The sequence below is a fragment of the Xiphias gladius genome, chromosome 9 (genome assembly GCF_016859285.1).
Source record: "Xiphias gladius isolate SHS-SW01 ecotype Sanya breed wild chromosome 9, ASM1685928v1, whole genome shotgun sequence".
Lineage (NCBI taxonomy): Eukaryota > Metazoa > Chordata > Actinopteri > Istiophoriformes > Xiphiidae > Xiphias > Xiphias gladius.
In genome coordinates this window covers 5,207,160-5,224,184 of record NC_053408.1, presented here as the reverse complement: position 1 = coordinate 5,224,184, position 17,025 = coordinate 5,207,160, and the positions used below count along the sequence as shown (strand labels likewise).

The window sequence follows — 17,025 nt, the reverse complement described above, 5'->3', positions numbered from 1 at the left end:
CAGGCAAGAAAAAAATTAAGACCTTTGTAAATTAAATGTAAGGCCTTTGTTTTTGTTTTGTTTTTTTTGAAAAGCATTGAATTCAGCCCCCTAAATTCAATGCTTTTCAAGACCTGCACATATCCTGATTTTACTGTGCTGCTTGGGCCTATTAATTTACTCCCTCAAAAGGGGCTGACTCATGTTAGCCCCACCACCACCCACCCACCCACCCACCTATAAAGAGGTTGTGTTAATGGTTGCATTCAAAGAGGTGATTTGCAGCCTGCCTCCTAATCCCAGCACTGGTGGCCTCGGGATGGCTGATTGATGGTGTTTGTTGTCCAATCCAGGACTCCGGGAGCCATCTCTGTTGCTTTGGCTGCAGCAGGACAGGCTTTACAGTACTTGCGGCACATTCAGTGTTCTCCAGACCTCCAATCAAGACGGGACCAAGAATGATCTTGAACTCCCTCCCCGGCCTTGCCTGAAGGACAAACTTGGTGCCTACCAGTGTGACCCAGTTATAGGAGCAGGGAGAGAGGGAGTTGAAAAAAGAGAGGGAGAGGGACAGATCTGTGTGTGTGTGTGTGTGTGTGTGTGTGTGTGTGTGTGTGTGTGTGTGTGTGTGTGTGTGTGTGTGTGTAAGGCGGCAGCAGGGCATAGCCTACTTCTCGTACCCCACTTTACCCATCTCTTCATCTGGGAGCTGAGCAACTGAGCTCCGACTGCACCATCTTGTCCTTTTTTTTCTTTTTTTTTTTTTCTTTTTTTTTCTCATTCATTTTGGCCAGAAGGTGGATTATAGGTCAAGGCAAAGGCTAAATGCTGCTACTGTCACAGGAGAATAAACTTCTGGAAGCTGACCGGCCGATTACTCAGGAGATTAGTGTTTCTGCGCTTTTAAACCTTAAAGCTACATTAATCAATGTATTTCTATTAACAATGGATCAAATAACCACATGTAATATGTGAGGGTGTTACCATGTGGCGACGAACCCACAGAGGACTATCACTCAGATCTGCCGTCTCCCTCAGCTCTTTGGAAGTGTTTTACCATCTTTCAGCTCATCCTTTTGGATTTCTGGCCCGCCAACTTTACCATTCTGCTTCACTCTCAATTTCCAGCAGCCGCAGGCAGCTGCTTTTAGTGAAAGTCTTCTTATAAACAAACCCTCCAAAGACAGAGCTAAAAGGAGCGTAAATATTGGACTTGTGTTCATCAGGTGGCCAGAACGATTCCATATGAAAGCTGATGGTACCGTGTGTCGTCTGGACGTGTAGATAAGCAACTTTTTGCTAAGACATTTGATGTGACGTCTTAAGGTGATCATTTGCCGATGTTGTGTTTACAGCTTGTTGTGCTGACCCCCAAAGGCCAAAAATAAAATAATGCAATGATAAGATTTTCTTTATGTTAAACCCCATTTTTGATACTATTCATGTCTGGCGCCAATTGTATAGCATCACCTCTCTATGTAAGAGTATTTTTCCCGCACATTTCAAGTCGCATACTCTATGTACAAGGTATTCACAGGAAATGATGCACACGTGTACCGGACGTGATTCGAGACACAAAAGCAGGGGCACACATGCATTTTAAATAACGCAGAAGACAACATCAATTGTAAATTCAGTATTTCTGTTTTGGACGACATAGTTGACTTTCTTTCTTCTTTGTCATTCTAGTCATATATATATATATATATATATATATATATAAACATACATATAGCAGAATGAAAAGACCTTTCTCATGGGTCGATGGTGCTAGGAAAATAACATGACATTAAAAAACAAATACATACCACAAAAAAAAAAACCCAAACCATTCAAGTAAAAAGTTTCAACACAATTTGATGATTCATTTTAGCCGAGGATTTGTTTGGCTGAGCTGCGAACAGAGACACAAGTTGCTGTTGTTCTGTTGCACTTCTTGGCTAGAGGCTGCTTAAGGCATGTTTGCCGCCCCCAGTGGTCTAACTGAACCCTGGGACTTGTAATTATTAAAATGCACTTGCTGTTGCCACCAGCAGCCACAGGGGAAAAATCAACCAGGACCAAAAACTTTATAAAATAACTTAATTTACATTATAATGATGCCCATTATATCCTCAACTCTTTTATCAAGTTTTCTTTGGTATTTTCTTTTCTTTTTATCAGACAATTTGCAGCAGATAGCAGTGCGGGTATGCACTCGTTTTTTATTATGTATGTCCAGTGTCTCTCAAATCCAGCTCTACCTCCTGAAATGTTAGGATCCTCTTGTCTTCTACTGTTTCAAGGAATATCAGTGCTTAGCTTTGATAGGTTTACCGCTTTTAATTCAGAGTGACGCCTCGTTTAGTTAATCATTTGTTCCTTATTAACTTTTATTCTCTTTTTTTTTTTTAGCTTTAGTGTCTGAGTTATTACATCAGATTGACAGATCATGTTCTTGAGTTCTTGTCTTTGATGAACATGGATGAAGACTTGATTTTGACAAATAAAAAAAGGTGATCTATTACAAATCCAGAGTTTTTTTAAAGTGAGATGATATCCTGTCGCAGGTCCACTTTCTTTTTACTCTTTCTACTTGAAATGGGCAGGGAGAGCAAAATGGCCTTCAGCTGACAGCTTGCCTTTTCCCTGGCTTTCCGTTTCTTTCTCCTTTCTCTCCTTTTTACAGCCTGACAAAGGCAGTAGAGGACTTTGCAGAGTGTAGTTTCTTTGGACCAAGGAAATGGTAGAGGAGGAGTGGACTCCTCCTGGAGTGAGAGAGGAGGTGTATCTCCTCAGAGAGAGGCAGGACTGAGAGCAGGGGGGAAAAGGAGGGGGCACAAGAGAGAGGAGAGGAAGGGGAGGGGACTGTGCTCCCATTCACACTGGCGGCATTTGGCTTGAGAATGAGTTGCTTTTTGCTTTTTTTTTTTTTTTTTCTTGGGTTAGAGAAGTTTTCCTCAGGAGGGTTGGTCAGAAACAGATCCAAGAGAACAGGAAGACAGTGAGTACTGGAGCCGACTTAAACCTGAGACGCTGAAGGAGCTGGGGCTGGATGATAAGGAGGAGCTGGTCAGACAGCAGGGCAGCAATGCAGGGAACAAACTGGGGTAAGAAGCTCGGAGGGAAGGAACGTTGGAGAAAAGGGAAGTTGACTCTGTTACTTTGGCAGTCAAGGTGACAGGGATGTTGGGTGAAAGCTGTTTCTGTTTCATTCACTGTTTGACTTGTGCAGTCGCTGTGAAAGAATTATTTGTATCATAAAGACAAAAGTAAATGATATTGTGCAGGTTTAGTGCATGTTAATATGAAAAAAAAAAACAGAAATTACATTGTTGTGAAAAGAGATTGTAATAATTAGTCAGTTGATTATCTGAAAATCAACTGACAATTGACAAAATTAACTATTTTGTCAATTGACTAATAATTCTCTGGTTCCAGCTCCTCAAATGCGACAGTTGGCTGTTTTTCTCTGTCATAAATGACAGTAAATTGAATTTCTTAAGGTTTTAGACTGTTAGTCAACCAAAGTAAGCAAATTAAAGATGTTACTGTGGCCTCTGGGAAACTGTGAATGCCATTTTTTCATTATTTTTTAACACTTCATGGAATCAACAATTAATAGATTACCAGAGAAAATAATCAGCAGATTCTTTGAAAATAAAAATGACTTAGTTGCAGCCCTAGAAATAATCTATGTCTAAAAGAGGTAAGCTACAAGTCCACTTTCATTGAACACACTCCTGATACTGCTCATTAAAATAAAACAATGAGAAGACGAGGACTTGTGTGTGTGTGTGTGTGTGTGTGTGTGTGTGTGTGTGTGTGTGTGTGTGTGTGTGTGTGTGTGTCTAAGGAGGCCTCTGCTCTCTTTCTGTGCCAGAAATGCCTGTTTAGTTAACCGATTTCTTTTTATGCGGGTTGACACTTCCATTTATCCAATGGGCCTACTTAGCCCATAATAGACCATGCACTTCATAATCAAAAAGTTAACGTTTTTCAATTTATTTAGCCTTCATTTAACCAGGAAAGAGACTGATATTAAAATTCACACACAAAACACAAAAATGCTACAAAAAGTACATCATTTATGCCAAAACAAAATCAACTTGTCAATCCACAAAAGTAATCACCAAGTTTTGATTACTTGTTTTATGTCATTTACCAAGAAAAAATGCCAGATATTCTGTGTTTCCAGCTTTTCAGAGGTGAAGATTAGCTGCTTTTCTCTGGTTTTTCATTGATTTTTGTAATTGAATATCTTTGGGTTTTGAACTGTTGGTTGGACAAATCGAGCTATTTGAAGATGTCAACTTGTGTACTTGCCACTACTTTAAGACATTTAATAGACTAAACAGTTAAGTGACAGTGAATCAATAGTTGGGAACATTAACATTTGGCACTGTGGTGTCTGTCAGGCCTGCAAGGTGTCTGCCTGTGAAAAGGTAGGTTGTCTGCAAAACTAAAATAGCGTTGTCACACTTTCCCTCTATGTTCCAGTTTCTAGAGAGAGAAAGGGGGGAAGAATAAGGAGATGGGGAGGGGGTTTTAGAACGAGAGAGTGGGATTCAGAAGTTTGGGCACAGAGAGATGGAGAGTGGAGGAGGGGCTCTCCAGACTCATTTGTTTGTTCCCTCATGCAGACGCTCCCTGCTGAAAACTGAGACACCCTCTCTTTTACTTTTATTCTGTCTCTTTACTTCTTTATCTCCACATCATCCTTGAGCCAGAAGTGGTCTTGCTCTCAGATGAGGGCAAGTATAACGCAGCTTTCTTTTTCTTTTTTTTTTCTTTTTTCCCTAGAGCCTACATTTCACCTGGTGTGGGGAATATTTTTAGACTCTCACCTCTGTGGATGTGTGTTTATGGCGGCGTACTGACAAAGAAGGATTTAGTGCAGGCTCTTTCAGTTTGTCTCAAAGCAGGTTTGTCTGACGTTGCAGTCTTGCTGGGCAGGTCCAGTAAACCTTATGTATTGTATCTTTGTAGTGTGGCCTCCATTTAAAAAAAAAAAAAAAAAAAAAAGCTTTTATACTATTTGTTCCGATGAAAGGTTGCCCTGCATGCCAATGAACGTCATCGAAATCTGTCTATACTTACTGCTGCATGTGTAATGAATGCACCACTGTGATTGCAGTGACCTGACTGTCAGGTTTGTGAACTCGGACATCTGTATGTTTCGGCGCACACTGCAGACTCTGTTTCACATTTCATATCCGGTGAGCTCTGATCTTGTAGACTGTAATCTTAGCAAGAATTGTTAAATGTATTGATCTCCTCATATAGATTCCTCGCTCCTGTTAGGGCTCTGTTTACTGAAAAAACAAGACCTCACAGTCTAAAAAAGGAAGGTGGACATCTGATAGCTGGGTCCATTTTGGGACTACTAAAAATATCTTTTGAAAAGATTTGATTCTGATAAATCCCCTATCCAAACTTTCCTTTCCTCTCTCCTGACAAAGGTGGTTATTTAGCTTAATAGCAAATGCATAATCTGTCAGACAGATTTGGAGCTGTAGTTTTTTAAATGTCAAGTCTAAGTATTTGTTCATAAATATTGCACAGTCTTTCCACCTTTTTGTTACTTAAAAGTTGAAAACCCAACCTAAATAGACTTAATAGGGTATTCAAAAGGAATCAGATTTGATAAGAAGATTTAGTACAAGACTCCAATTCGATAAAATATATATAGTTAGGACAGTGACACAGTTTTCGTAATTTTGCATCTGTACACCACCACAGTGGAATTGAAACAAATCCATCGAGATGGGATCGAAGTGTAGACTTTCAGCTTTGATTCAAGGGGTTTAGGAATTACAGCCATTTTTATAAATGGTCCCCCATTTTCAGAGGCTCAAAAGTAATTGGACAGCAGACCGAAAGTCAGTTTAGTGGCCAGGTTTGGCCTGTTCCTTGATTATTTCATGACAAATCAAACAGATAAAAGGGCTGTATTGTATGAATATACAGATGGGTGACAAGTTAAAGGAAAAACCAACACAAAGTGTGTTTCTTAAGGTGTTGGGCCACCATGTGACTCCAAAACAGCTTAAATGCTCATTGGCATTGATTATACAAGTCTCTGAAACTCTGCTGGAGGGATGAAACACCATTCTTCCAAAACACATTCCCACATTTGGTGTTTTGATGATGTTGGTGGAGAGCGCTGTCTTAACACGTCGGTCCAGAATCTCCCCTAGGTTTTCAGCCGGTTTGAGACCTGTTGACTGCGAAGGCCACAGCATATGATTCACGCCATTTTTTACACTCATCAAACCATTCAGTGTCCCCTCGTGCCCTGTGGATGGGGGCATTGTCATCCTGGAAGAGACCTCTCCCATCAGGATAGAAACGTTTCATCGCAGGATAAAGGTCATCACTCAGAACAACTTTGTATTGATTTTGCAGTGAGCCTTCCCTCTAAGGGGACAAGTGGACCCACACCGTGCCAGTAAAATGCCACCCACAGCATAACAGAGCCACCGGATCCCCTCACTGTAGGGGTCAAGCATTCAGGCCTGTACCGCCACACATGCACTCACCCACTTTTGGAGAATGTGGTGAAGGATGACTCATCTGACCATATCACTTTTCTCCACATCTCTGTAGACCAGTGGCTATGGTTTGTGAACTGCTGAGCTCTCGAATGTTTAAAATTTCAGACAATCATGATGACAAAATTATAGATAGAGTTTAAACAAATATGAAGGATATAACATTTGCAGCCGGTTAAAACGATGAGCTCAAGTGTGAGTCTTGTAATGTATTGGCTTTTAGTTTTTACGCTTTGGATCCACAGTTTTATTCGAAACGATCAAATTGTAAAAATTGTAATAGCAGATTATCTCTGTGCTGCTGCTTTTATCTATACAAGCAGTTCTATAAAACTGTCGGTCCTGAAAGCTTTCGAGATAAAACCCCCAAGCCTTGGTAGGACAGTAGATCTCCAGAGCTGATACTGTTGGCTGGTACACCGCGGCAAAATGCGCGACACAAGAGAAATAATTACTTTGAATTCCCTCCCCCAAGCTGTGGCATGTGAATGATGAGGCATCAGAAAAACCCCTTGCTGTAGAATCGCCCCGTCCACACACTGACCGCTGCTCATTGTGCCCGTGTTTACGCTAAACTCTCATTAGCTGGTGTGCCCGCACATTCCTCCAGCTGGGGGAGTGACTGACGGACTGACTGAGTCCGTCTGTCTGCTGCCAGACCGAGGGCAGGGACATTAAAACCTTCAAGGGCTGTCCCAGACAAAAACAATCTGCTCACAGTCAGTCAGCTGATACTGTAGACATTATGGGGGGGTGGTTATAATATAATTTACAGGCTGTGCAGTGTTGTTATTTGCTGTGCATATGAAATGTAAATGTATCGTTGTTGCAGTATTTTAGTGCGCATCACCAGAAACAGAGAAACACGCAAAAAACACAAGGAAAATAAAAAATCATTTGAGACATTTTATTAAGCAGAAATACCAAACATTTAAAATGTGAGCATTTTCTTCGTCTTATATGAGAGAAAATTGAATATCTTTTGGTTTTGGACTGTCGGTCGGCCAAAACAATTGATTTGAAGCCATTTCACTGTCACTGTGGGAAGTTACGAGGGGCATTTTTCACAATTTACTGACATTTTGTTGACAAAACAATTAAGCGAATAATCCTATTTAATAAAAAAATCTCAACACATTAATCAATACTGAAAATAGTGAGTTGCAGCCATACTACAGTATATTTACACACCATATTATAGGAATATTATCTCCATTCTCCCCTATGCATGGTTGTCAGGGACCTGTCCACCCGTCATTAGTCTTTAATGTCCATTTATCGTCCATTCGGCCAACTGGGAGCGTATGGAAAATTGTCAGAGCTTTAGAATGAGTGAAAGCTTTAAGATGCTATGGAGGGGTCCTGGCCTCCCTGTCAGCCCTCTGACCCCCTCCCCTTTCTAATGTTTGAGGCCCCGGTCACTATGACAACAAAGGGGAAACCAGGACAGCATGAACATGACTGGGGCTTTAAAAGCAGTTTGAGACCCCTGTGCTTTCCTTTAGTAGAGTCCCTGCATAGTTTCAGTCATCTTGAGTCCAGAGGGGATTAGAGCTTATTCACTTATCTGGAGAGAGTTAGAGGGCAACAGACGGACTCCCCCTGACCAGACATACTGATCCGAGTAAAGCAACTGCAAGCAGAGAGCCTTTAGACACTCTGAGAAGGTGCAAACAGGAATTTACATAAACTAATGATTATAAATATCTTGGTTAATTTTTACATGAATCATACATTTGTGTAGTTCTTTGTGGCACACTTGAAGCTCTAATGTCTTCGTAGAGAAAAAGAAAAGCATGCACATAAACCAAGAGTATCTAAGAGTTTGCCATTACAGGGCCAAGAGTTTGAGTATATAGCCCCTTTCAGACATGCCAGCCCTTTGTTAGTCTGCAGACAATGTAACTAGGGCTGCACCTAGCAATTATTCTCATTAGCGATTAACTTGCCGGTAACTTTTTAAAATTCAAAATAGTGGGAAAAAAAAATGCACATCACAACTTCTCAGAGACTTAAAATGTCTTGTATTGCTTGATCCAAAGCCCATAGATATTAGTTTTACCATGATGTATGACGAAGGAAATCAGCAAATCCTCTCATGTGACAGCCTGGAACTTGAGAGTATTTGGCGTTTTTTCAATATTTTTAACCTGTCGGTCTTGTGTCTGGATAGGCACCCTGGTTTCTCTTCCATAAACGTCTCAACATTCTTGCTTGGGTAAAATGTTTTGTTACACTTTCAACAGAGCACGAGTTTGAATTGAATGCAGTGAGATCGATGTAAAGGCTGCAGCAGTACAAAGTGAAACAGGTGTCGATTAAATGCCCGTCTTAGTTTGCTTTCTAGGATCATTGCAATAAAGTTAATATCCGTTATCATCGCTAATGCACAAGGAAAACAAAAACAATTTAATAAACCATGATACTGAGAAAGAGCTAATTTTAAGTTGAAATTTGAGTATTGTTACCTCGCAGTGAGCAAAAAGGAAAAAAAAAACCCTCATAGCACTCTCTGTAGTTTTAATTTTCATCCATGCCATCTGCCTACAAGATTAAATTAATATCCTACAAAATACAGAAAGCATGTGAGCTAATAGGAATTAAACGAGAGAGGATACAATAAAACAGGCAGCAGAGAACAATGTTAAAGGATGACATTGCTTGATAATTAATCGTCAAATGTTATGATAACTGATTGTTTTAGACATTTTAAGAAAAAATTTCGTATTTGCTATTTCCAGCTTCTCAAATGTGAGAATTTGATGTTTTTATTTGTCATTTGTCATTTGTGATTTGACTGTCACTTTGTAGATAAAACAATAATCAATTAATCCAAAAAAAAAAGGCTTCAACAGTACAACAGGTTAACACCAGGTGAGCTCAATGAATGGTGCACAGTAAACCAACCAGAAGGAGAATTGTCACTCAGATCACTGGTAGAGTTCGGCTGGAGCTAATCCGTGGTTTTCACACCGTAGCTGTAAGGAAATGTCATTTTGAGAATAAGGATTTTTTTTTTTTTTTTTCCCCCTGCCAACTACAGTTTGTAACAAACTCCAGACGTTAGTGTAGTCGGTCTCATCCCCCTGCCATTTAGACAGGATTATTTTTAATAAATATCATCATGGACTAATTAGCATTTTCTCAGTGCATAGAGATAGCAATAAGATTAATCCGCTAAGTCTGCCTCCACCACACCACATGTTGCTCCGGCTGCCATTAACTTTAAGTTTTCCTTCAGACCGACAGTGATGCAGTGTTTGAAGTATGCAGGATGAAATGGAGTTTAAAAAGTGTGTCACTGTGCCTTTTAAAAGATTCATACTGCATCAACTGAGTGACCTAAGAGAATCAATGGACAGAGCATTCCTGGTCTCATTTTCAGCCTCTCCCACAAGGGAGTGAGCAGATGGATTTTTAGATTATAATTTTTTTTTTCTTTTCTGCAGTACGCTTGTTTGACTTCCTGATAATAGTACAGTTATGGGCCAGTGTTGAGCTGAATAAAATTTTGTTAAAGCTGTACTACCTCTTTGACGCCGAGCACGCTGTATAAAACGTACCTTTTACATAAGGAGGAAAGGTATTGGATACTGCTGCACTGCCAGATCACGGTAGAATGCTTGTTAAGTTCAGCTTTTCCTCATCGTAACAACACATTGCAGTACCAGATTTGTCTTGCTTAGAGTCTAAGCAGAGCTCAGCCGGAGTTTGAGGGTGCTAATTAATGTTTGGTAATCACAGTTAAATCGCAGTAGAGGCCTTGTAGCCTCTCAGTAAACTTGGCAGGCTGGAAAATTACTTGGCACGGCCCTGTCCTGGCTGGTGGAGGTCAGAAATGTGTCAGCCCCTGTCTCACCTTATTAGCCGTCTTCCCCCACCAACTGCCAACACCGACAGGCTTCCTGCCTTCTTCCTCTGGTTTTTCCCATCTTCAGTGTGTCAGTAGGGAGAGGTTGAGAGGGTTACAAAGTGAATCAAGAGGAAAAGTCCTGGATCAAACGTATAATAAATTACACTTAAGAAGTCTTTAAAGTACCAACTTGTCTGTGTGTGCAATATGACACATTTATCAAGTGACTTCCTTGCAGCCAAGTGTAGTTATGCACGAACATATATAATTATATATTTTTAAAACTTCATTTTTAGTTGTGTAAAATCCTTTCTACCTCTGGGTATAATTAAGATGGGAAAGGAACAACAATCTAATATATGTATATAGGGATGAAATAAAAAGAAAATTGGCTGCAATGTAAACAAAATTCTGCTGTGAGATGTTCTGTTGTTGGCAGACGAGGTACGGAAGAGAAATCTCATTAACTGAGTCGTAGTCAGGTTCTACTGGTAACCAACTTATGAGACCTCTGGAGCTCTCCTACATTAAGGAGCATTTTTAAGTCAAAACAAGTTTGATAAGTAGTTTTTCTTAAGTTTGTGAGCTGGAGTAAAAGTGAAGGATTTTTACTTTATTCTTTGACTGAAGTCCATTGGGATGTTTACAGACCCAGGTGGGGTGGGTTTTTTTTTTTTTTTTTCCTTCGACGTAGCAGGGATTCATGAACAAACTGCAAGCTTGCGGGAAACCTAGTGAGCACTTTAAATCCTTCATTAACATCTTCATGACTTACTAGATGAGCCTGAAACTCAAGATCAGGACACACCCGTCAGTCGGATATCCTCATTCTCCGTGACTCACTGTGATGGTGTTTTTAGAGCACAACCGGCTCTGCTGTTGGTATTGTTGTCAGTGCACCATGACTTCATCATCATGCATCCTGCTGACCATTGTTCTCCACACAACACTCAACTATTCACGAGCCACGGGACAAATTGCTGATATCATAGTTTGCAAGTGCCAGTTACAGAGTCAATATTTACCACCAGTCCGGGGAAAGTGAGGGAGTGAAAAAGTAAGTGTGTCAGTTTTTGCACCTCCATTATTTTATTTCTCACACCTATATATTTTTGCGTAGTTAGATTTACTCAGCAACTTTCAACACCCATGGCTAAAGTATCACACCAAGTTCAACCTGTCTCCTCTCCTCTGTGCTTCTCCTTTTGAGGTATTATCCACAGTTATGAACTTTTAGTTATCCCTGAGGCTGATAAGATGTGTGGAGACAGTAGCCTTTGTTGCTGTCAGGAAAATACCAGCATGTTAGAAGCCATTTTATATCTCAGATGAAAAGAGACCCCTTTCTTCTGCAGCCTCATGCCTCGCAAGCTGAATGCCTCAAGCCATGTTTGTGCTGCTTGAATGGGTTTAATGAATGGCCTGTTCTGGTTCTCTGTGTGTGGGCCACCAGGGTCTTGTGGGATATTAGTATGCTTCAGTCTGCTGTATATCATTTCTATTTTGCCTCTGTCATAGTCACTGAGTGGTTGTTTTTTTTTTTTTTTGTTTTTTTTTTTCCTTCGACGTAGCAGGGATTCATGAACAAACTGCAAGCTTGCGGGAAACCTAGTGAGCACTTTAAATCCTTCATTAACATCTTCATGACTTACTAGATGAGCCTGAAACTCAAGATCAGGACACACCCGTCAGTCGGATATCCTCATTCTCCGTGACTCACTGTGATGGTGTTTTTAGAGCACAACCGGCTCTGCTGTTGGTATTGTTGTCAGTGCACCATGACTTCATCATCATGCATCCTGCTGACCATTGTTCTCCACACAACACTCAACTATTCACGAGCCACGGGACAAATTGCTGATATCATAGTTTGCAAGTGCCAGTTACAGAGTCAATATTTACCACCAGTCCGGTGAAAGTGAGGGAGTGAAAAAGTAAGTGTGTCAGTTTTTGCACCTCCATTATTTTATTTCTCACACCTATATATTTTTGCGTAGTTAGATTTACTCAGCAACTTTCAACACCCATGGCTAAAGTATCACACCAAGTTCAACCTGTCTCCTCTCCTCTGTGCTTCTCCTTTTGAGGTATTATCCACAGTTATGAACTTTTAGTTATCCCTGAGGCTGATAAGATGTGTGGAGACAGTAGCCTTTGTTGCTGTCAGGGAAAATACCAGCATGTTAGAAGCCATTTTATATCTCAGATGAAAAGAGACCCCTTTCTTCTGCAGCCTCATGCCTCGCAAGCTGAATGCCTCAAGCCATGTTTGTGCTGCTTGAATGGGTTTAATGAATGGCCTGTTCTGGTTCTCTGTGTGTGGGCCACCAGGGTCTTGTGGGATATTAGTATGCTTCAGTCTGCTGTATATCATTTCTATTTTGCCTCTGTCATAGTCACTGAGTGGTTGTTTTTTTTTTTTTTGATGTAAAAAGAAATTCCTTGAAAGCACCCTCCTTATCGGTATCTTAAAGCAAAACATACCATTTCAAGCAGTATAGATAAGGGGAGTGAAGATGAGAGCAGCAGGTCTTGGTGTCAGCTAGTATGTTTACAAAAAAAAAAAGTTAACACAGCTTTGACAGGAAAATGTTCAAATATCCTTAAGGACCTGAGACTTGATTTTTCTAAGCCTTGAAACTTGCCTTGGAATTGTCTCAAATTATTCGAACATTGACTAGAGATTTGTCCTAAAAGGACTAGAGACTTGTATTTGAGTTGTCTCAAATGACTTGAGGCTTGACTTAAGTTTCACGTGTTATAATACCAAGTCTTAAGTTGTACTTGTCTAGAATGACTTGAGACCTGAGTTGGACTTGTTAAGGATGAGGGACTTGACTTGGGGTCGTCTTGAATGACAAGACCTCATTTGAGACAGCTATTACAAGACTCAAGACTTGACTCGGGCCTGTCTTAAACAATTTGAGACTTTTTATTGCAAAACTTGAGATTTGGACTTGTCAAGAAGGACCTCAGAGTTGCTATCACAAGATGAGATTTGAATTCAACTTATCTTGAATGACTTGAGAGTTAGTGGAACATGACTTGAGTCTTGGCTGGGACTTGTTCTTAAGGACTTGGGACTTGACTTGGAAAGGTCTCGAATGACATGACCTGACTTGAGACTTGCTATTACAAGTGCTATTCTATTACAAAAGGTAACACTTGACTTGAATTTGTCCTGAATTACCTGAGACTCTTCATTATAAGACTTGACTTGAACTTGTTAAGTACTTGAGACATGCTATGATGATGCTTGATACTTAGGTCCAACTCAAGACTCGACTTTAAATTGTTCTTAAAGACTTTAGACTTGGAATTGTCTGTAATGATTTGAGGCTCGACTTTGACTTGCGCCACAAGAAACATGTATTAAAACATCTTTGATATTTTTCTCTCTCAGAGCGAGTGACCCCTCTGAGCTGCCAGTATGGCCCTGGTTCAGGCTCTGCCCATATCTGCTGAGCCCCACAACCCAGGACTCAGTGGAGGAGCCCGTAGACGACACCCCTCCGGCCCTTCACCCCCCATCAACGGACCACTACCCTCCACTCTGGATCCTATGGGCTCTGTCAGCAGCCTCATAGCCGCCCGCCCCGGCCCCTACCAGGACCACCGCTCTGGTGTTGAGCTGGGAGCAAGAGTCCGACGACCCACGCCAGGCGCTTCCTGTCTCGGCAGTGAGTCCCCCCAGGACCCCTTATTGCAGAGCATCCCGCCACTCAAGAAACAGAGCTCCACAGCCTTCGAAAGGGGGCTGGAGAAGGAGAGTGGGAACGGGAACTACACTTATCTGAATGAGGACTATGTTGGAGACTGGAATGACAACCATGTAACACCTGCAAGCCCGGGGAGTGACGCAGACGAGACTAAAGAAGGATCAGGGCTGAATGGGAATATGGGGGGACCTCCTCCAAAACTGATCCCTGTGTCAGGAAAACTTGAGAAGGTGGGTCTTTGAATAAATTATTGAGTTTACTGATAAATACTTGTGTTACAGTAAATGTTGTTCTATAAGGGAATATCAGTATAAGTCAAGCCATGTATGTTTTCTGGAGACGCTATCGAGAAACTGCCATAAAGGAATCCTACAGTACTAACTGATGTGCAACATTGCCCTCAGGGATCTAACATGGTGAAAAGCAGTGAGTTTCGAGTTATTCATTCTGCATTTGTTTTTTTTGAATATGCATATTGATGAAAGCCTCACAGCTGGTGCAGGTATTTTAATATTCTTGCTCAATTGTCTTGAATATTAACTCCTAAAAATATAAGATTTCAGTTCTGCATCAAGAGATTTTTTTTATTACTTTTTCTTTTTTTGGCCACATCGCCCAGCCCTGCCTTCTTTTCAACACTGCTCCTGTATGTATTCCTCCTGTAGAACATGGAGAAAACAGTGCTGCGGCCCACTGCCTTCAAACCTGTCATTCCCAAGAGCCGCACCTCCATGCAGTACCTCTCCCCTCGCCATTGTGCCAACGTATCAGAGAGCCAAAACAACCTGAACCTGCTCAGCCCCACCCACAGAGAGGCATCGCCGTCCTGCTCCGAGAAACGCATCTCGTACAGCGGGGCCCGTAACAGTGGCGGCAGCAGCCAGTCCTGCTCCCTGTCCGACTCTGGACGTAACTCCCTCTCCAGCCTGCCGCCTTACAGCAGCGCTGGCTACAGCCTGGCGCCAGGAGAGGCTTCTGCTGGCCACCTGGAGCCCATGAAGAGCGCTCCACCAGTCAGTGCACATGGACACTCCAACTCAGACAGCGGGCGGTCATCCTCCAGTAAGAGCACAGGCTCCGGGTCAATAAGTGGCCGAGGGCAGCCTCTGTCTGACAGCGGGTCCAGCGGGCGTTCCCCTGGGCCTGTGGAGGGTTATGAAGGGGTGGTGAGGGACCTGGAGGACAAACTGAGGGAGAGAGAACTGGAGCTGCAGCAACTCAGAGACAACCTGGATGAGAATGAAGCTGCAATTTGTCAGGTGGGTAGATACTGCAGAAATTCCAAACATCTTTTAACGACTCGACATTTGTTTTGTACTGTAAATTCTAATGGATTCGCGCTTGGTCGTTGTCTCCTGTTCTGTCTTGTCTCGCAGGTTTATGAGGAGAAGCAGAAGCGCTTTGAATTGGAGCTGGAGGAGCTGAGGCAGAGCTGTGCCACCAGGATGCAGGTAGCCTCGCAGAAGGCCCAGCGCGCTCAGCAGGTGCTTCAGTTGCAGGTGGGAACATCTGACAAAAAAGCCTAGTTGTTTTTTCTACACATACACAGTGACAGCTGACCTGAACATTTTGATAATCAGTCCTGCAAACAAAGCATCAGTTACTGGCAGAAAACAGTCCCACCACAAGGTACATTAGCAGCTGAAAAGAAGTTCTCAAAATGCTCAAAAAAAAAAAAAAAAAAAAAAGATATTTGAACATCTGCAATTTCAACACAACTGGGTAACCTTCATCTGTTAAAGAAGATTGTGTGATCTAATCGAAGGCTCAAAAACAGCTGCTAATGGACCTTGTGGTGAGACTGCTTGTGCTGCCAACTGCTGTTTCCAAGGTCAAGAATTAACTTTCAGTATGAAGCATCAGTACTGAACAAAGCCATAAAAGTGAATGTCAAAAACAGCCTGTGTAAACTAGGTTATGTTTGCTCAGTAAATTTCAAACCTTGTGTGACACAACCAGTATCTGCAACAATTGGAAACATGCCAGCATTTTCTCTCTCTCTCCTTTAGAATATAATATTTGAATGAATTTCGACTTTCTCTCTCTACCTCAGTTCAGGGTATCTGAACAGACTACAGATCCAATATCGGTTCTCTCTTCTCCCAATCTGTATACCTCCGCGGAGCTCATTTGGATTATTTGTTTGGTAAAATGGTTGCAGGTTTATCAGCTCCAGCAGGAGAAGAAGAAGCTGCAGGAGGACTTTGCTCAGCTTCTGAAGGAGAGGGAGCAGCTAGAGGAGCGCTGCACCTCCTATGAGCACGAGAAGATCCAGCTGGGGCCGCGGCTGGAGGAGACAAAGTGGGAGGTGAGCAGGCGCCACAGAGATTTCTCACGTAAAAACGGACTCACGTATGCAGCTGGGGGACACTGACATTCTGTTCAAGTAAAGTGCATTAATGAGGTTTGTCGTAAAAAGAGGGTTTGGGCTGTAAATTTTATCACAGTGCCATCCATATTGATTCTACCATTTCCCACCCCCCCTAAACTCTATCACTAGTATAACTCAAGAGCCTCAATCTGACCACGGCAACTTGTTTATAATATATTTATGGATACATTTATTTACATAATTAAACGATACAGAATTGAACATGATTTTTTTTTGTGCTGTTCGTCTCTCATCTGTTCACTTGAGGCAGGATGTGATAATGTTGACACGATGTAGCTCTAAAGGTCGTGGGGATGATGTTCTTTGATGTCCTCGTCACAGAAACGCGATCGCTATCATGGAAACATCTTTGCTCACTTCGTTAAAACTCAAATACTGTTCAGTTATGGTTTTGTAGACCAATGAGGTTACATTCATCAACCAGAGTAGGGCAGATGCAGCTTGGGTTTAAGGGGAGCCTGAATACTGAAGCTCTTTTCACATCTTTATTGGACATGATAAAATTTTTGAAAATCAAATTGATTTTTATACCTAATTAGAGCTGAAACA

The 17,025-nt window shown here is 41.7% G+C and overlaps 1 protein-coding gene across 6 annotated transcripts in view; it reads left to right on the top strand.

The window, feature by feature from the left end:
- The window catches only part of LOC120794794 (leucine zipper putative tumor suppressor 2 homolog), a 35,171-nt gene that overhangs the window by 15,813 nt on the left and 2,333 nt on the right, over positions 1-17,025 (top strand). For 4 of the 6 annotated variants that reach the window (XM_040136136.1, XM_040136134.1, XM_040136135.1 and 1 more), the window contains 3 exons: positions 13,769-14,314; positions 14,750-15,583; positions 16,246-16,392. In XM_040136136.1, the coding sequence (XP_039992070.1) occupies positions 13,796-14,314; positions 14,750-15,583; positions 16,246-16,392 (1,500 nt within the window). In that variant the 5' untranslated portion in view covers positions 13,769-13,795. Of the gene's footprint in view, positions 1-2,979; positions 3,069-13,768; positions 14,315-14,749; positions 15,584-16,245; positions 16,393-17,025 lie in introns of those variants that run through there. The other 2 variants (XM_040136138.1, XM_040136137.1) reach the window with 2 other exon arrangements.